At 37.4% G+C, this 21,291-nt stretch overlaps 2 protein-coding genes across 8 annotated transcripts in view; one reads left to right on the top strand and one right to left on the bottom strand.

Annotated features, from left to right (window-relative positions):
- The window catches only part of LOC116849310 (mediator of RNA polymerase II transcription subunit 14), an 11,181-nt gene extending 8,693 nt beyond the window's left edge, over window positions 1-2,488 (top strand). Inside the window, exons 22-25 of one of the 3 annotated variants that reach the window (XM_032826332.1) lie at window positions 1,096-1,254; window positions 1,347-1,616; window positions 1,705-1,962; window positions 2,134-2,488. In XM_032826332.1, coding sequence (XP_032682223.1) covers window positions 1,096-1,254; window positions 1,347-1,616; window positions 1,705-1,962; window positions 2,134-2,295 — 849 coding nt within the window. In that variant the 3' untranslated portion in view covers window positions 2,296-2,488. Of the gene's footprint in view, window positions 1-1,095; window positions 1,255-1,346; window positions 1,617-1,693; window positions 1,963-2,133 lie in introns of those variants that run through there. The other 2 variants (XM_032826333.1, XM_032826334.1) reach the window with 2 other exon arrangements.
- A 1,351-nt stretch (window positions 2,489-3,839) lies between these two features.
- The window catches only part of LOC116849311 (tetraspanin-1), a 44,880-nt gene continuing 27,428 nt past the window's right edge, over window positions 3,840-21,291 (bottom strand). Inside the window, exons 4-10 of one of the 5 annotated variants that reach the window (XM_032826337.1) lie at window positions 14,808-14,936; window positions 14,179-14,250; window positions 13,914-14,021; window positions 12,750-12,914; window positions 11,328-11,469; window positions 11,044-11,169; window positions 3,840-6,984 (exon numbers count right to left, since the gene is read on the bottom strand). In XM_032826337.1, the coding sequence (XP_032682228.1) occupies window positions 11,135-11,169; window positions 11,328-11,469; window positions 12,750-12,914; window positions 13,914-14,021; window positions 14,179-14,250; window positions 14,808-14,936 (651 nt within the window). In that variant the 3' untranslated portion in view covers window positions 3,840-6,984; window positions 11,044-11,134. Of the gene's footprint in view, window positions 6,985-8,523; window positions 9,297-9,586; window positions 11,170-11,327; window positions 11,470-12,749; window positions 12,915-13,913; window positions 14,022-14,178; window positions 14,251-14,807; window positions 14,937-21,291 lie in introns of those variants that run through there. The other 4 variants (XM_032826336.1, XM_032826340.1, XM_032826338.1 and 1 more) reach the window with 4 other exon arrangements.

Here is a 21,291-nt window from a genome sequence, read left to right as displayed (position 1 = left end):
TATATATATATATATATATATATATATATATATATATATAAATATGTAAAATCAGAATTTCAAGCAAAATAATGATATTTCTGCAAAGATTACGTCCTATTGATTGAACTGAATTAAAAACTCTTTTGCATGGTGAAAGTGCGTGCAAAAATGAAGCGAAGTATCCAACAATATGAGACCAAAACAATAATGAACAGTTATTATCACGACATCGAATCTTTCTGCAAAGATTACTTCTTCCTACTTGCGTCGAATTAAAAACTCTTTTTGCAAGTACATCTAGGTACTATCTACTTTGCCTTTTTTCACTAAATGACTTAATAAATTTGTAATAATTTGACCCCAATTTATTTTTAAATGTCGCGCAGTATCTCTTCATTAATATTACTAAACCAAGATTTTAACTCTCCCCTAACATATATATTGCCAAATGTGATGTTCTTCTTTATATCTTCTTTCAATTTTCAGCTTACCTCTCATTTTCTTTATCATTCTGACTTTGTTCTCTCTTTTAAAATTTATAATTAGTATTGTTATTAATATTTGTGTAGTATTGTTATTTTCCTGTTCGGTATTTTTTCCGTTCTAGCTAATCTATATATGGCTTTATTCCTTTTATCCCTATGTGGAATGATATCCATGCTAAAATGATTTTTTCCCTCCTATCTTTCTTGAATATCGAAATACATTTTTTTCATTTGCCAAAATTGCAGTTCGTAATTTTAATCTGAAACACTAAGGAATATAAGGGATATATTATTTATGATGTTCTTGTCTATCGACATATGTGAAAATTTTTTTATTTTCGAAAAAATAAAATAGCAAGTAAAAATTTATTTTGATGAGTAAAAAGCTCGTTCTTAACTGCTATTTTATTGTAGGAGAAAAGTTGCCATTGAATTGATCTAAACAAAGTAATATTTTAATCAATCCCTTCTTTTTAACTCACCTTCTTTATCCCTAAAACGACACTAACGCTACATAGTTCCAATCTTTTTTTTTTATATTTGAAAATAGTCTAAATATTCACAAGCCTCGACACATTGATTTGCGCTCTTTTATTCTGAAATTTAAAGTCCATATAAATTGTTATAGCTGGTCGGTATTAATAGCACCGAACCTGGCGTAGTACACTTCAAAGTCGAAAGCCTGCAATGTAGAGTCGGATTAAATCCGCAACATTTGCAATCCCTTCACATAAAAGTTCAACCACTACCAGAACATAAAGATCAATGGACTCTGGAGGAATTACAGGTGATTAAAAGACACTTTCTCTCATTCAACGCGCCATATTTATGACGCGCTACTCTACTCGAGTTTGCAATAACCAATTTGTGTGATTGCAGATATTAGAAAAATTCTTCGACACGCGAGCGGCCGCTCCACCATACAAACCTAACACGCTGTCCGGTTTTGGCAAACTGCTCAATGTGCCTTTCAACGTCTTGAAAGATTTCGTGCAGATAATGAAGCTGGAGCTGGTTCCCAGTCTCGTGCAGCAACAGCAGTTGAAATGGTCTATTCAGTGGTGCCTGCGCATCCCACCATCCGCTACGCCAATCATACCCACTGGCATGGCGGGAGTAATCGTTTGTAGAAACAAAATCTTATTCTTTGTAAGTACACATACGATCACCTTTTGCGCTGCGATACACTCATTCGATCGACCGTTAAATCGTTTACACGGTGCTAGTATTTTCGCAGCTGCAAATAACGAGGATAGGTATAACGTATCAAGGAGAACCACCGTCATTGGTGTTGCCAATCGTATATGACGTCGGGGCGAATTTAACGCAACTGGCGGAAAAGAGAGATCCCGGTTCCGGGATCGCGGCAGCGGGTATACAATTGAAGAGATTCAGTGATTACAGTTCGACCCAACCGGAATGTACACTGTTCCCTGCTGTGAGGGACCTCCTAGCCAATTTCACGTTACCGTCGGAGCCACCGGTTATGTCACAAGTAATAACATCGTTACAAAGCTTAAGATGAAAAGCGTTTTATCTTACTAAAAGAGCTCGTGTATATGCATGACTCAACGAAAAAATTAATGAATCTTATATCATGATCTCTTTTTGTTGTAATAAGAATATCACTACTCGCTTGAAATTCACTTGAATATCTGTGTAACAGGTTGTAGCGTCTCCTGTATCAGGCCAAGTAAACCCTACACAAATTCAGAACCCGGCGATGCAATTACATTCGCCTATGGCGGGCGGCCAAGGACCACCGCAAGGACCGTACGGTATTCAAGGCATGATACCAATGGGCATGATGAACGGGCCACCTCAATAGGACTTACTTTATCTCCCTAATCCCCTTTGTATATCAAGTTATCCAATGTGGATGAACTCTTTCTAGAAATGTAAAATTAAATAATTTATCATATGTACAATCAACTCGAGATGAAAAGAGATAAGGGACGTAAGATGTAAATTCCGAAACTCACTTTGTCTATAAATAAAATAAAAAATGGATAATTATAAAATATGTGTAAATATGTGTGTGCGTGCGTGCGTGCGTGTGTGTGTGTGTACATTGCAAAGAATCAAACAAAGCTTTATTTCCAAATAAAAGATTTTATTTGGAAGTTTTAAGATGGAAAGCCGTAAAAAGTTGGAAATTGGGAGAATTTAAATTTTGAATAAATTTTTCATTTTTCATCGAAACTCTAAGACTTTTTTTAAAGCAATTTTTTATAGCAATTTAAAATAAAAATTACATTAGACTGTAGATCTCTCCATTGTTTAGCATTACATATCACCCATTATTGCTAAACATCTTGAATGAGATTCTGACTAAAGAGTTCGTCCCATCGCATTACATATACACTCGTTCCTCAATTTTTTTTAAATTAATAATATTAATTAATTAATTTTTAAATTAATAATTATAATAGTTGTTTGCAAAATAGCACAGGAGTTTTCATTTAAAATTGTGAGTGTTACCTGCATATGAACAAACGTACGCATTACGTTGGATATTCTATATATAGGCGAGTCGTGATTTCGTCTGCGAGCGAGTGCTCAGGAAGTATTATGGAGTATAACAAGCACTCATGAAATCGTCCACGTAAAAGGTTTTCTGATTCGACACCAGCGAGAGAATCGTACCTGGAACACGACGCCTCAACCGATATCACTGTATTTTCAAGGTTCTCATCCTCGCAGTTGCTTCACCCATTGTACGGAGCATCTGTGCTGAAACTACTTTCTAAATCAAATGTTTGAAACACTATTTACACCTACCTGATATCCCTCGAGTAATATAATTTCCACAATAAGAAATCGAGATCAAAAGATTAATTATGAATTTTTATTTGTTATTTCTTTGTTTTGCGTTTTATCCTTAGAGTGTTGCCAATAATTTTGTATGATTTCTTTTAATTGTGACATTTAGTTCATTTTATTTATATTATAATTTATAAATATATACTTGTCAATAATGGTTTTTTAATTTGAGATCCCTAATGTTGATCAATTGATCTTGCAATACAAGTGTATTTCACCTAATTCTATTGTGTGAACTGAAATCTATGAATCCTGAAAAAAGCTGAAAGTTCATCGAAGCAGATGGTATTAAATTCTGAATTATATAAACAGTATTAACTCTATCATAACTGCGCTTAATCTTATATATAATAAATCTTTGTTTGTCTCCAAACTTTACATTATCCTTACTTAACAATTATTTTTAATTATAAACAGTTCTAGCAAAATTTTATGCAAGTGAAATAGATTGAGAATGAATGAATTTTAGCTTCTTTAATACACAAAATTTGCGCAATAACAATAGGGAAGTTTTTATTTACTATTCCTTTTCGGATTGAAAATAATTAATATATTGTATATTTTATATGGCATTTTATGAATAACATAAAATCTTTATTTTGGTTCTGTGTGAATGTGTATGTGTACAACTTTATTTTTACATAAAAACATGTAATACTCAATTAATCGTACTATATCATTAATATATGCAATTGTACAGTATTCATAGTTTCCTTGTATCTTTGTGTATATATATATGCGCGCATCTGTGTGTGTGTGTATACGTTGTGTGTAAGTAATATATATTTAACATAATTAATGTATATTATATATGTAATAATATATTGGAATACAATTGTATATCACTAATCGCATTTCAAATATATACATTCTTTTAGGTCAGGTATCAGTCTCTGTATAAAAAATTTGAATATATCTTGATACACACTTATTCTTTGCAAGAACTTTTAACTGCATTGAAATAAAGATAAACATTACCAAACATCTTAAGCTTTGTTGAAGTTAAATTAAGCAGTATCCTGCATCCTTCATCATACGTTATGCTTCATGATTTGATCACAATTTTAATATAACATCTCAAGTATAATTTGGAAAAATAATTTTTTGTAATAGTTTATTGCATCTTTAGTGCCAAAAATATACGTAATATGAATGTTATTTTAAATTTACAGAGAATAATGCTAAATTTATTATAACATCATAGCATACAGCTATAATACGCGCTTTATACAATATTTTATCATAATTCCAGAATAAACACTTAAACTTGTCACATTAATCTTGGCTCGATTTTCATAAATTCTACAGAAAATTCTAAACTGATGCCTTAGCTTCATGTTTTTAAATCTTTTGTTGATGATAAACACACAGCTTTTCTGAAATTTATACATTCAATATTATGGAACACACTATATTAAACTGCATTGCAAGAATCAGGTGATCTATATTGCAATTTATCCCTATTTAATTCAATGTTAAGCGATCTCGTGGTAGCTGAATATAAGTGTAAACTAGTATCTTTTAAAACAATAAATAGACACATACTGCTGTTTTAAATGGTCTTCTTATTCGTCCCAATTCTATAGTATAAATGTTATATGCAGAAAATAATTTACGAAAAAATTCCATCTGCGTTATTGTTATTTTCTGTATAGGAGTTAGATTGCAATAGAAAAAACCTTTACATTATTTCAAGATGGACAACTATAAAAATGTTTAGAAATAAATATAAATATTTATAGTGCGTAACATGCAAAATATTTGTGTTTTTCACTTCTAAATTAAACTGCACATTATAAAAACAAGCATTTTACTACATATCATAGTTTTTAAACTATCAACTAACGAGTTAATGAGAGAATACCTCAACCCTCCAATTAGTCTGTGCGGTATTTCATGTATATTACATTTATATGAGTAACGTATTATAGTGTCCACATCAATTGTGTATTGTATGGTATGTATATATATGCATATATATATATATGCATATATATATGTGCATATATACGTATATGTATAATAAAATATTTTTTTATATGATATAATTTTTAAGTTCAATGCACGTATATCTCAGAGGTAAAAGGAGGTTTGATTGTTATTCCTTCATTGAGAATGATGATGTGCAGCACAGTTTCATACACGGCAATTGACAAAGAAAAGAGAGTTCATGTTCAATATAAATGTGTGATACCTTGACTTTTTTCGTGATATATACACAAGATAAATATATAAAATTCTTTTTCCAATATACGCGCCATCAGAGTAAAGACGCAGCCTCGCTGTTGTCCAGATATTTGTGTGTCTGCTACATCTGATCATTTGTTAACCAGGTACATTAGGAAAATACAAAGCTAGAAACATACATCATATGAAGTCAAAATATATTATATAAATATATGAGACTTTCTTTACGTAAATCAGTTATAAAATTTTACTTATGTAATCCCCTTATTTTCCGCATTAATAATATAAACTTTTTGTTAAAAATATTTACGTTTTAACTTCATGAACTCGTTAGTATTTGACAATAACACATGTATCTGTCCAACTGCTATTTTGAGTGTAAAGCTATTGTTATGTACGTAGTAAGTGTATGTGAAAAGCTTTTACACAATTTCGTTGAACGCAATAAAAAATGTTAAAAAGAAAAAGAAAGAATGAAAAAAATATACAGAAAATAATAATGCGAGAAAAAGAATACGTCAGCTTCTTGTTACGATTATATCGTCATATATTCCACTGTCCATTCCGAAATGGACGTAACGCGTGAGTATTACGAGTTTATATGATACAAGCATCTAAAATATTTATGAAAATATCTAATGTTATCGAGAGAGTTGCATATGTACAGAGCTACTATCCATTATCGACATGATGATCTGTAGACGACAAACGCCGCGGAGAACAAAAGGAAATAGTGTTGCACAATAGTTCATTATCGGATTTTGTCGCCTTCGCGGTACATACGGATACGGCACCTCAAGTCTCAACTGGCTATTATTTTAAACGCTTGTACCTCCACAATATAAACACTTAGCAGAAACTACGAAACGTTGTCAGTCTACAGTGACGTAGAGATATTTTGTATTAGCTATAATTCAATAGTTACTTTTTTTCTTACAATTATATACAAGTGCAAGTAACAGCACGTACTTCACAGATTACAATATTTCAAAATATATAACTTAGGGGGGATACGTGTTCTCTCAGGATTATTCTTTTCCTCTTTTTTTTCGACGACAGACCTTTTGCAGCGAAAGTTGTATTAAAATAATTTTGTACTTGTTCCCTCTTTTTGTATTTTCGCTGCGACGTATGCACACAGAGCCAGCCTCTCTTTAAGAAAAGCACGATGTGCATATATATATGTGTGTGTGTGTGTGTGTGTGTGTGTGTGTGTGTGTGTCAAAGTGTGTGTACATATATATATATATATATATATATATATATTTATATCGCCTAAAAAATATCTTCTACGTCACTGCCAGCGTATTTCCCGAAACGTTTCGTCATACAAGCGTCAGGATTTTGTGTCTGTTGGCCGACTTCTCAGCTAGCCTAGGCTGGGCTAGCGGCTAGAGTTTCAAGCAAGCAAGGCACAGGAGCACAAAGGGCTCAACGTGCTAGGAGGCACTACTCAACAGTTCCATGCTCTTAATGCCTCGTCAACAGCAGCACCAACAAGTTAACACTGGAAACGAAAATGTCTAGAATGTGCGGCATGAACAATTAGTATAGCTATGTAAAAGAGCATCGTAAAACTACCGTCCAATCTTTCGTTTTTACGTTTATCGTCAAATTGCGTTGTACGTACGCGCACGCTGGCACAGAAAAAGAACTATTGTTAATTTGTAGCTTTCGTCGTGTCAAAGTACCATCACACACACGAACCAACGTACACTATGCGATTCGCGGATCACGGCAGCCTCTAAAGAAGAGATTCGTCGTGCGATCTATCGTCGTTAAATCTAGGAAAGTCTCAGGTACTGAAAACAAAGCGTAAGTAAGTTTTTTTGTGCATCGATATATTCCTATTTTTTTATTTTCTTCCTCTTTTGGTCTTGCCGACACATTGGCGCACGCACAATGCATAACGAGATATACACGCGATCGTATATTGTCGAATGTGTGTCTCTTCGATTTATCCATGAACGCTATCCACCCCCCAAAATGAACAAAGAATCGCGAGTTTACCTAGAACGTATCCGCGTACCAATATATACCTCGCGAGGCTACAAAAATATATTCTACTCAAATATATATATAAATATATATATATGTATGTATATATACACGGCAATTAGCATTGATATCCGGACACTATGATACTTTGGAAACAATATCTCGAAAATAACCCATCTCCAATTCCTCGAGTAGTCCGCATCAGCTCACTATAACGCGCGTTCAAGTCGATTTCTTGAATTTTCAGTCTTAGAGTCCTCTACCTTTATCCCTTGCGTGTGCTCGGTGCGCATACGTACAGAGATGGCGTATACAGTTTGTTAAACATTCAAAGTACACTAACACACATTATATGAGTTTCTTGTCAAGATATAGACTTCTCCTCTCGAAATTGTACGTTATTCTTCATTTTATAGTAATACATTTTTATGTTCTTTATACATGTAAACGTGAGAATGAGATTCCTCATCTCGTGATACATCTGTTAGGTACCATATAGTGTTCGCAACATCGAGACAATAGACTGTTGACTAAACTACACTAACTAGTGAGAGAGGAAAAAATAGAAACAAGAGAAAAAAGGAAAAGAAAACAAGAGACTGTCGATATTGTCACACATTGCATATGACAATTCCGAGTAGAAATTACTTGGCCACGTGCGTTCGATAATTTGTGTCGATAGTCGTCGAGTACGAATGAATTTTTATTTAAATCTAAAGTTACGGCACGAGAAATGCCTGAATAAAACGACGACGATAGGCCCAATTGCACATTTGGCTTTGATAAATGCATCAAATATAACATTCACCCAGGATTTCGTTTCGCTCCAATAAAAAACTTGTAAGGCGTGTGTTAATGGAAAAATAAAAGAAATCTTTACGCTATATATTGTATGTCTATATACATATATATACACATGTAAATATGTGTGTGCGGATACATGTGTGTATATATGTGTGTGTGTGTGTGTGTGTGTGTGTGTGTGTGTTTGTGTGTGTGTGCATATACATATATAAAATTATATAATTACATATTATTTATTATATAATTATAATAATTAGATCTATGTATTTTTTATATTTGTGTATATATACACATACGACTAATACACACACACACACACATATATATATATATATAATATAAATACAAGTATATATATATTTATATTATATATATTACGAGCGTGAAGATTTCTTCTGGCTTTAGTTACTCTCTACGTACAATAGTGATCCGTCATCGAGATAATATACTATAGACGCTGAAACATAATAATCGCAATTTGATTAATGGCCATACCGTTAATGCGCAAGCACACTTATAATTTTTGTAATCTGTGAGTTCACGTTCTTTTGCTATGTGATGTTATTTCATACGAGATATACTTTTTCGTTTACCGAAAAGCCGTCAGCAATAAGCACTCCGCACCTGTTATAGCCTGCGTGAGATCGATGCAATCGGGCCTTTCTCTCTCTCCCACTCTCTCACTCTCTCAATACCTCTCTCTCTCTCTCTCTTTCTCTCCATCCGTCATATCTGTCACTCTGTCAAAATTATATACAACAGCATGGCCATGCAAGAATAGAGAGCAAAGCTACCATGCCTCAATAGAATTAATGAAAGAAAAAAAAATGTTTGTAGAGCAGCCACTCGATGGTGGGTAACAGATATCTAGACGCTGCCGGAGCAGCGAGGCAGGTGAGGTCAACTGTCAACTGACAGCTTCACCTCCGTCTTACTTGAAACCAAACCCCATCAAAATCATCATCATCCTTACTTCGGCACCTCACCAGGCCTGTCTCGACGATACGTCTACACAAGCTAAAAGAACCAAGTTCATTTGTCAATGCTTTCTTTCAAAGTGATGGGGGTCTACTACTTTTATAGAGGATGGATATTGTGTGATTGCTTGGATGGATATACACTATGTGTGACATTTTGTGATCCTCCGCCCGACGAGGCAGGTAAGTGCGCCTCGTCGTGGGGGGATAGGGGACACAAATGTGAAATTGTGCTGCACTCAACAACACTATTTTCACTATCGACCCACTTACGGATCGTCTATATAACGTTAACGGAAACCTGTGCGATAGTTTCTGTTTTTTTTTTTGTTTGTTCTTACTGACGGACAACGGAATGTGTGAGATATTGGAAGTAACTGTGCGATTGTACCGTAAAAGAAAAGGTCTCATGCCGAGAACAATGCGATCGGACAAAATATCGATGATTTAAAGAATTCAAGCGAGTTGCTCGAGAGTGTGACACGGAAAATAAAAGTACGTAGTAATTGATACAAACAATTGGAAACGTTATTACACGTGGATTTCGGGTTTCATTGATTTCCACCTTCCCCGAGTGCGACAACTTGGACGCTGTGGTTAACGGCCGAGGAGCATTCCGGTGTGATATGTATAAAATTGGTCATTTCCGATTGAGCTTAAAAGCGGATGGATGACGCACGACACCGCGCAATAATATTTATCACACGTTGAGTCCAATTACACGCGAATAATAATTATAATATTATACCATAATAATAATATATGTGATAATAATATATAAAATATATATAATACGTATAAAAAAAATTATATTATGTTTAATAATTATAATATTATAAGCGCGTCTCTTTCTCTCTCTCTCTCTCATAAATATGAACGTATGTTTTCCTGCGATCGTATACTCCGTACAAAACAAAAAAATTTTCCACATTTTCTGACAAAAATTAAAAAAAATATATTAACGACAAATGCTTCGCCGATTTGCGCTCGACCCTTTCAAAGTATCAAATATATGAATATTTCTGATAGTTATATGAAAGTACTCATACGACACAAATAGAGTTATGCCTATCCTCGACATCTCTAACTCCTCCGTCACTTCTTCCGTCGTCATTTTCGCGTCACTGAGAGAGGAGAAGATTCTACAAGCGCGTTGGGAAGAAATTCGGACAATCAGCGAATACTCGACGGCGTCGACCACAACGTCCGTGTCACAGCCGGGTCTCGGTGAATGCGAGAAAGAAGCGAGTGCGATTCGATAATACATTGGGCGGTTTTAACATCGAGATAAAGCGCAGCTTGACGGCTGTTAGCGGTTCGGCGCGGACTCTGGCGATCATTTTTGGCACATGCAACCGGGGATCCGGTGTTCGGGCGAACACCTTCTCGTCCTTGCGCGCTTTCCGCCCGATGCGATTTCTGTCAAGATCGGACACGTCAACATGCCAGTGGTAGCGGATAATCGAAGGGCTCGCTACCGGAAACGATCGATTAATCTGCCGGCCTGTCGGCCGAATGCAACGACGTTCCCCGCGGACCGCCCAGCCGATCGTCAGCCCTTCGACATTCGTTACGCCATAGCTACGAGATTTACACGCAGTCAGAGAGAGCACGATGCGATACGATGCTACACCGGACTGCGCCGCCACTGCGTTGGAAAACACGTATGTACATGTATGTATATATATATGCATATATGTATAGTACAGAGGTACTTTGTAAGATATCTACGTATGTATGGTATGGTATGTATGTATAGGTATGTATATATGTATATATACACGTACAAACACAGTCGAGGTATTCGCGAAGTCCTTAAAGGAAAAAGAACTGCGTTCTTTTCATGGCAGAAAGCTTAGCACATTCTGCTCTCGAAGGTTACTCCTTGCCAGAAGGTTCTACGCATCGATAAACTGCAAAGTGTCAAAGAGATCACATTTTACCGTCAATGAACAGAACTGGCAGCCCTACTAACGGCCGAGCAGCGGTCGTTCAGCGAAAATCGTAAGTTACTCTCACGCGCTCACAACACTCTAGCGGATCTAGTAACTGACTTTAACACCGAGCCTACCATGTTGTGGGCGCCAATGGAAGCAGACTAGGTACAGCGCCAGAACAATGACCAGAAACTCGATTAGAGGCAGAGTAGCAGCCACGCTGATCACTATCGCCTCGTTCTCCTTTATGGCGGTTACTATGGCCTTGTAGCAACCCTGCAAATAAACGGGCAGTTTACACAGGAACGTCGGATTGAGACGCGATCACAGGTTAATCCCTTCGTAATCGTACAGATAAAGAATCGAGGCTTTTTACGTTTCGTCCGAAGAAACCTCCGTCTTGCTATGCGCGAACGATTGGGAGATCATTTTTATTCTTCAAACGGAGCCATATGCGTGCTCCTTTGCATACGTCGCTCCTCTTCGATAGACCGCGCTTAGAACGTGTTTCACTTCGCGTTATTTTATTGTACATGAATACATTCTAATTTATCGTATCTGATATATATTGTTGCGCCGTCAAGGGGGATGAATTTAGCTGTCCAGGACTCGCCAGGACTCGTTCACGTTGAGAGAATCGATCCTTGTCCCCGAAACCGCGAGCGCAATAATATTATATTCCAGTCTCTCACTCCAAAGTTATCAGAGATATCTCATATGAGATATTAACTTTTAGCTTTACGATTCTGCCTTAATGCTTTTTTGCAGGAAATCAAGAAGATGCTATCATGCGTAACGCGAGACTATCTGCCTGGATATATCTTTACGGATGCCTCGACACGCGCAAGGGTTAGGAGCACGCAATGCCAATGTCGAGTCGACTTAGAAAATTGTCAGAGAGAAAGTGTGCTATACGTGAATACACGTCCGCGCGCGATTTCCACTCGTACACACGGTGGCGATTACGCTAACGTGTTAGGTGGTGCGTGGCACTACCTAACGATAAGCTCGGAATACGTTGAAACACAGCACGACGAAAGTCTCGACTTGAACGTTGTTCAAAACCAGAAATTCATAAAAATCCTGAAGATCCTAATTACTTCGGACGCTCGAAAGTCTGGAGAGAGTCAACTGCTGTCACCGTGCGATCCATCTGCACGTTGCTCGCACACAGGCGTATGCAGCACACTGCACGTTTATTAGTGTTATTATTATTATTAAATAAACGAGAGAACATAATATCTCCTTTAGAAAAATCATAGAGACACTGCACTTGTATGTATCGCATTCAAGAGAATAGTTTACAATTAAACGGCAGAAAAAATTGTCATCAAAGCAAGTGAACATTCTTCAAGCTTTCGAGACGTTCAAGTATCACGAGATTTCCCAAGATTTTTAGGAACTCAGGACTTTAAATATCTAAAGCAATTCGGCTCGTGTGTCTGAATTGTTTGAAAATTTGACGAGCTGAACGTCCGTCATCGGCGCTATCCAGCGTTAATAATATCCAATACGAAATATACATAAAAATAATTGTAATAAAGATCATAGCTTACCGTTTCAGAGTACGAGTTTGAGGCAGTGGGACTGATTGGACAGGAAGGATCCTTCAAAACGTCATTCTCTTTTATGCAACAGGCGTCGGGAACCATCTTTCCAGTCGCGGTGAAATTCGTATTCTCGCTGAAGTCTCGATAGCTCTCCACGCCGCAACAATGGAACTGAAAACATTCGCGTTTAAACGTCATGCATCTTGAATGCTCTATGATTTATAGTTTCGTAATCGAAAAGATAAATAGACGGAGACAGAGATAAGATGCATTGTAAATATTAGAAAAATACTGAATGACAAACAAATCTCGAGTATCGAGCTTTTGTTCATCTTATTCGTCGAAAGAATCGCTCTCGAATTTATTCCACGACAAATTGACATGAATTTATATTTCAACAAAAAGTTATTTGAATGCCGAGTTCCGTGTGATACGCGACAGTGAACACGATAGCACTCGTCCGCGATACCACCAGCTTTCACCAAAGCGCTGTGCAGTTAGCGATCCCACTTGGCCGGTTAATCGCACTCACACACGCGAGGCGAATGAAAACCGGAAGATTCGATGCAACATCGCTAATTCACGCATTAGTTCGCGTTAATCGCGCCCGAGAGTGCATTAACGTCGCCGGTTAAGGGGAAGCTGAAGCTGAAAACTTTACCGACAGAACACTAACATTTTTCTGCAAAGTTTACGTCGTATTGGTTAGCCAGAATTACAAATGTTTTTATGCAATGAAAGTACGTGTAAAAATAAATAGGAGCATTGCTCGATATGTGACAAAAACGAACAAAAAATTTTTAATGTAAAATCTCAAGCTGTCAGCGTAATATTTGTCTAATCCAAAAATTCTGCATCTTGTATATATTGAAAATGTGGATGCTTCAAACAGAAAAATTTTGAAGAACATTGCTCTACCTTTGCATTTGCATTTGGAAGCTTAAAAATATCGAAAAGTTTGCAGAAAGATTTCTACACATATATGGTTAGGTTTTCCGTTGAATATGGTAAAATAAAGCAATACACATTCATGTAAGTTCTGTACATACAAGAAATACGAAAAAAATAGCGTAATTATATTAGTGACGATCGTTTCTGCATTATCGACATTGTTCGAGTTCGTCATCGACTCCAGCATCCCCTTAAGTGCGACGATTAGTGAGACCTCACCTGACTCATGATTCCGTCCCATGCGACTGTCACGGTTTCAGCTCTATCGGCAGTAGTCGCGTAATACTTGATGGTCGACTTCAAGAAGTCTTGCGTACCTTTCTCAACCTGCATAAATTTCACATTACGATTAATCTTACTAGCTATACATATGAGCGGATCGTCATTTATTCCCCAACAGGCGCATCTACCCTGCGATTATCGTAATCACTGGCGATACGTGATAAGGAGGAATTTGCGGATATAACAGTTATTGAATACGCACATCTCTAAATCCACAAGCGAGTCCAATTACCACACACTCCAGGAGCAAAACCAGCGCGATTAGAATGACGTACTGTAAGCACAGAAAAACGTTCTTGCACTTTCCGTTCAACATATATCTGCTTTCGTTGTACCATGAATGGAAAAAAGAGAAAGGGAATCGAATCAAAATGTCTCGAAGGTCCCGTGTTCTTAAGCAGCGAGAGAAATAAACCAAAAGTATCAATCATTTAATAGTCAATAGGACCATTCGTCCGTGACGAATACATCTTTATACTCGAACAATAATTTTTACTCGATTAAATAGTTATTTAAATCGTGTTCTATCTAGCAAACTGTATTTTTCTTTCTTTTCAATTTTACTGGGCAAAATTTTGTTAAGGTATTTTGTTCTATTAAGCCAAGATTTAATATTTAAATAATTTATCTATGCTTCTGTATTTTTTAAATACAGGTGTATCTGCTACGATTGAAACGACGATAATATTTTATCAGAATGCGTATACCGATTGATTCTTATTATTCCATTTCCTGCCTGATAATACGTTATCGGAGAAATTCTTGTCATCCTCTATCTGAGAACGGTGTGAATGATGACAAACGATACAAGTTTCATTAGAACGGACTTACGACACAAAGAAGACACCTAGACTCGAACATGGCACCGCAATATCCAAGAAAACTGACGATGAATGTGAGGGCACCGGCTATGATAAGAATGTAGGCGATCACTTTGATGACATCGGCATCCGTTTTATTCTGCAAAATAAGAAGGCGCTATGAGAATGCGAATTATCGCGTTAAGTATTCATCGTCGAACACGGTGCGAGATCACGCAACGCTTTATGAATTCTGGAATTCCTAATCCAAGTCACGTGTTTGTCGCTACACTTGCTTATTGACGAGCAGTTATTTGCATCGATTACCGACAAGTGTAAGAATTTATTATGGTCGGATCATTACTAATGTGCTAACAGGGCGATTAACAGGCGTATGTGAGACATTTGACAAGCACAAAATATCGTCAACATGTATGACAACGATGTAAATCAGATTGGGATCAAATGGAAATGTGGAAATGAAACAGACTATAAGCGGGCGATTAATCTGAGGCCAAAAGTGTATCTTACTGTTCCGTGTCGTATAGTAAACGATCAGTTGGATCAGAGCGAGACAGACACTTAGACGTCTGTTCTGGATTTTCTTTTATCGACAAAACTGCCTCTAAATATGCTTACGAGTCAATCGGAAAATTCATAAGTCACATTTAGAGGATTTCTCAAAAAAAGAGTTCAAAATAAGGACCTTAGACGATTGGAACGGAACTGCGGGTGTCACGAAAGTACAATATTTGGGATTCTTTTTTTTCATTTCGAAGGAATGCCTACATATTTACACACATGGATTCAAAAGGAAATTCAACCTACCTGCTGGTAATTAACTTTAGAATCCTAAATATTAAAAAGTTACGTGAATTCGAAACATAGATAAATTTCACCCAACTCATTTTCTTTCGTTCATAACTCCCGGAAAAATGACCTCCTTGGAATTTATAAGATGTTTTCTTATCTTATATAGAAATTGTCAAAAAATATGGTTTTATTAATATTTTTGCGATTCAATAAAGTTGAAAAAAAATAAAGAAACAAAATACATACTTTTAAGAATGGTGAGGTTAAAAAAGCTGGTGAATTTTACCCATGTTCAGGATTCTAGAGTTAATTAATAGCGGAACAAATTCGATTCCAATGAGGATTCTTCTCGCACATCGATGTATGCACATTAATTATATTAATGCATCTCTCTTTTTCTTCCTTAGTCATTGGAATCAACAACCGGAGACCTTGCGCGTATGAGCCGCGAATAAACCATCAAGTTTGAGCTCCCGTCGACTCACCGTAAGGCATCTATGCGAGTATTGTACGTCGTTACAAAACATGCTTATGATACATCACGGCGTATGACATAATGACTTGCGAACAGCACTTGGAATACTTATAAGCTCGCTACATACGAACTGCCGTCTCCGTCGTGTACACGAAGTGGTATCGAGTTTCACGAAGACAGATCGGAGTAACACAGACGTCCCTTTATGCGGGCTTTATGAGAGACGCGGCGTATCCAGCAGTATTCGCCGGCTCTTAATCGTGGCTTCGCGGTAGAACTCGTTATGGTCTCTCTTGTCGTTTTTATTGCAGTTCGCGAAGTAGAATGGAAAAATTCGTCCCTCCTCAATCGGAATATTGCTCGAATAAGTTGTGCCTCTTCCCCCAACTGACTGCCCCATTGGCGGTCATTAATAGCCACAAAATCGCTTTTTCTCATTGACTTGCGCATAAAATCGATTGTTTATAACAAATTAAACGCATAGTGCCGACAGAGTGTCGGCGAGACAAGCCGGCGAACATACGTATTGGAAATTGCGCATTTGTTTACAATCGAACTTTACAATATCACAATAGCATTTGTTGAAGTTCGGCGATTCAAACTTCGGTCGAGCGTCGAAGCAATCGACGGAAATCAACGTCAACGTGTTAATTTACCCAGAGGTCCTGATTGCGCCATTGAATCGAAAATTTTTCTCATGCAGAGAACTTTCTGGGATACAACTCTACCCCAGAGAACTTTTCAATTGCGCCATCAACAATGTCGAGCAAAACACAGAGGAAGAACAAAGCGAGTCGAGCCGCCTGCACTTGTTTCCAAGTGCACGTGCTGAGAACGCCTCTGATTCAGAGACGGATGATCCACGGCTGGATTCTCCAATTAACGGATTAAGGATTCAAAGGACGCATCTCGGCGGTGCTAATAACTCAATAATACAACATAAACTCCGGTCTCGCGACGGCGAGGGGTTGTAAATGTCGCTATCTCGTTTTCTCACCAAGTTACTTGAGATAAATCGAACGGGCGAACGGGCTGCTGCTGCGTGTGGCATTCGAGTTTACGCGTCAGATAAGACAATCGTATTACATGACGCATCGTTTCGCGTTCGCCAGGATGAGCGAGCTCGAGCAATTCAGTCTCTGGATATACACACAAACAGACCAACACACAATTGGCCAGATACACGCGCGAGATCAGGTCGATTTCTATTGTGCTTGCCGCGCGTATTACTTGGCGAGCGCGTTGACATTCTTATCTCGAACACCTGTTGAACGGACATAAGAGGTATTTTTAGTCCGATACATCGAGCACGTTTAGTATAGGCGCGCCGCCGCCGTCTCGGGCGTCTTACCGGACGTCGTTGCTGACGAGACGGCGAAGCGTGCCGCGAAAAATCAGGTCACCGGGTGAAAGGACTAATAAGGGTATCTTGTGTTCGGTTTCACCGACTTGTTCCGCCAGATTGATCGGAGCTGTTCAAGCACGGCGAGTGAGTGGAATCGGGCGCGTCACTCCGATGAAATTCTCAAACAACCCGGAGGTCCTCGGCTCTTCGACCTTTCTTTATGAATGAAACGATATGTTCGATGCGCGTAACGAGCAATAGGAAGTCGTCGCGGGCGTGTCCTCTCTTCAAGTGGATCGGTAAAAATGTCTCTGAGTGAAGCAAGGGTGTGTCTCACCGATAATCGGTGAACATTCACTGATTTTCAGTGCGAACACTCCCACATCACTGTTCTATCTTACGTCTCACTGATCTCCACCAGTGGCAGTGAGATATCACTGCAATATCTGTAGTGCACAAATTCGTTAAGCAAAATTCAACTCTCTGTAATCAGTAGGGGGCGAATGACAGCCAAACGTCGACAGAAAAGCGAACAACAGCAGCAGTATAAAACAGTTCAACCGTGTTTGTTAATTTCCAAACATCTCGGTCCTATGTTCGGACTCTCTTCAATGTGGGGAAGAAAATACATGATTAATAGGTGCAACGCTGATGTAGCTCCCTAAAACCTTGTGTATGTTGTCCAACACAAACAATAATCTTGAAGTCCACATCAAGAACAGAATGTTATCATTAGTTTAGGTTAATTTGAACAGTGGTGGTCCAACTCTCTGCGTTTGTTACGATGGAATTAACGGCTTCAGTGCAATGACACTATTTGTTCTATAGTACACACACGCTCTCAAAATATATAACTTAAATCAAACATATCTTTGGGCAAGTAAGAGCTTTACGCAGATGTTGGAATAATTTGGAAGCAAATAATAGGCAATCTTGATTTAATTAAGAAGATTAATTAATATCAAATTAATATTAAAATAAAATATAATATTAATATTAAAAATTCAGGATTCAGGATCGATTTGACGTGGAAGGTTGGTTCACCGCGTACGTGACTGGAAAACTTATCTAGCGCGTGCGTTGACAAACATTATTATTCTCCCAACATTTGGTTTAGATATTCGCTCCAACATTAAGCGTTAAGCTCTTATTCGCCTCAAGATATGTTTGATTTAAGTTGGACACTATCTATGTTCGCAGAATGCATCAATAATGGGAATAATATAGCTATTATTAACTGATTCTCTCAGCGAGATTTTACCAATTGCAGCGCCATACTTACGACTGAACCGCCAGTTACAAGTGTAGCATTCCAATGAAGAATACGTTGATTATACTTTAGAGAGTCGTGTTTAATGAGTGCGATCAGCTTTAAATCCGTGGCGTTTGTATTATCGTGATTTCTCGCGAAGTGCCGGCGGATTTATCGTATCATTTTCGTTAAACCGTTAAGCACCGTTGAGATCACCGCGCTCGCTGAAGAACATGAAGAACTAATCGAAGCGGGGCTTGATGACGCGGAATGACAACGCTCGTAACTCAAGAGTAATTGTGTTTTCGACATTTTTGCACGAGGACTTTCTTAGATCTTTCTTTTAAGCTCCGAAGTAAGCGATTAATATGTCCTGCGACAGCTCCGTAATAGCCTGTGTACAGGATATCTCAAAGGACACGACCTGCATTTTGCAGGAGAACTTCTTTGAGAGATTTTTCTTGCTACACTGAGAGAAGTTATTCGATAAAAATTAACAAACGGATATTTCCAATCAAAATACCAATGAATTTTTGTATTCGATCAGGAAACATTCGAGGAGAAATATCGGTTCATAATTTTTTGATCGATTTATCTGATGAAATGCCATTATGATCGGAAATATCTGATTAAATTTAATCGGACATAAAAATTTATTGATATTTTGATTGGAAATATCTGCTTGTTAATTTTTTATTGGATAATTTCTTTCAGTATATTCTATATCGTAATATAATCATATTTATAAGTAAAAGTATAACTTTTTGTTGTGCAAAGGAAGCTTTTTACCATATACTTTTAGTAAAATAATAATAATAATAATTTAGAGTTAACTGTAAGTTGATGCAAAATTGACGCCGAGACGTTAATGAGTTCCGATGTACACTCGATCAGAAAAAATTTTCCGCGAAAATCGCAACTTCGAGCGAGTAGATGAATTAATAAAATTGTTTCCCTCGACCAATTTCACAAGTGGACTTCACTTTAATAGAATTTTAATTTGGAGCTTAGTTATACAATGATATGTCATGCTGAAAATTAAAAAGTCGCCGTAAATTATGATCTTACACGACATTTCCGCTGGGGAAATATTATCTCCAGATTGTTCGTAGAATCTCTCGGTGAAATTAAGGCCATGATCCTCGGACGTCCTGTATTTCCGTAGCTCAAAAGAAAAAAACTGATAACCGCTTTTTCGTGGTTGTCTGACGTTTATGCATGAAAGCAATTTTATAATAAAAATTACAGGAATTAGAGCAACATACCGTTCCACTTTAATTTATTATCCTCCCGTTTCATTCGTTTTCTATTTTGTGTCTTATATTTAATGTCTAATTTGAAGTTTAAAGCGATCTCTTCAAGTAAAAAATTAGCAAAAATACTCTCAAGAGAAATATATATATATATATATATATATATATATATATATATTTCCCTTGAGATCATTTTGAAGAAAAATTAAAATTAAAGCAAAATCTTACTTGTGAATTTGTTTCAAGATCTTAAAGGAAATACATGTGTACATACTTCTTTTGTGCAAAAACTGAAAATAATTCCTTCTCAAGAGGAGTCCCAATACAAAAGCACACATATATAAAGACCGGGAAGTTGCGTAAAAAGTAACAATTTTTTTTATGAGATACATAAATAACGAAAAGCGAAAGATATTCAGACGTTTAAACAGAAATATGAACGGAATTATACGATATTGATATATTTCGTGCAGCTGATACTTGATATATTCGATGTGCAGCTTTCGTAGTGAGGTTTCTCCTTCGAGAAAAAGTCACTCTTTATTTTGGCTGGGAAATTACTCCAAACTTCAACAACATGTATGTTCTGTTAATTGCAATCGTCACCGACAAAGGGCTGTCATTTTCCAGAGTGAGAGACGGTGGTCCGAGCAATTTGAAGCCCGAGCCGAGAGTAACAAGAGACCTTGCGAAAACTCGACCCGCAGCAGGCTGAACGGGTCGCAACGGCGTGTGCGCGCAGCGTGGCTGCTCGTCATCGAGCACGAGCTGCTGCTGGAGCTGCTGCTGCTGCCCCGAAATGACCTAATTTAACGCAACTACAGCACCGCGGAGAGCGCGTACGTCAGCGGGTTAATGCGTTTTCTGGAGCTGCAACGACGTGCGCGCTAAATACCATAAATCGCCCTCACACTCGCGCGGATGCGTCGGTGGGAATAGACGTGTCGACAGAAAACGAAGAGCGACCACGTCGAGGAATGTCGGAAGGCCCTTGCCGCGTCTCCTCGCTCGCGAAGGAGATTTCCTCTTTCCACCCTCGCGGACATCAGGAGGAAATTTTGTCGGTGAGGTAAAAGTGCCAATTACACACATAACACCCTGGACGTTCGTATTGTTCAGCTATGTGAACCTGGCACCCGACTTTTGAAAAAATAATTTTTTTCTACGTAAAAAGTTAGCATTTTGTTTGTAGTTGTTTGTAGTAACAATAATTTCGTTTGTAGTTCCATCCATTAAAAATTATAGAAATTTAAAAAAATGAGTAGCACCCCACTTTGAGATATCTCAAATCTGCAAGCGGGTGACGTTTCTAAATCGTTTGTAGTTGTTTGTAGTGATTTTCGTTTCGTTTGTAGTCGAACCGTTCAAAAGTTACAA

This window comes from Odontomachus brunneus, unplaced genomic scaffold, assembly GCF_010583005.1.
Source record: "Odontomachus brunneus isolate Ranch 3 - 2012 unplaced genomic scaffold, Obru_v1 Obru_scaffold_110, whole genome shotgun sequence".
Taxonomy (NCBI): domain Eukaryota; kingdom Metazoa; phylum Arthropoda; class Insecta; order Hymenoptera; family Formicidae; genus Odontomachus; species Odontomachus brunneus.
This window is presented reverse-complemented; position numbering and strand designations above follow the sequence as displayed.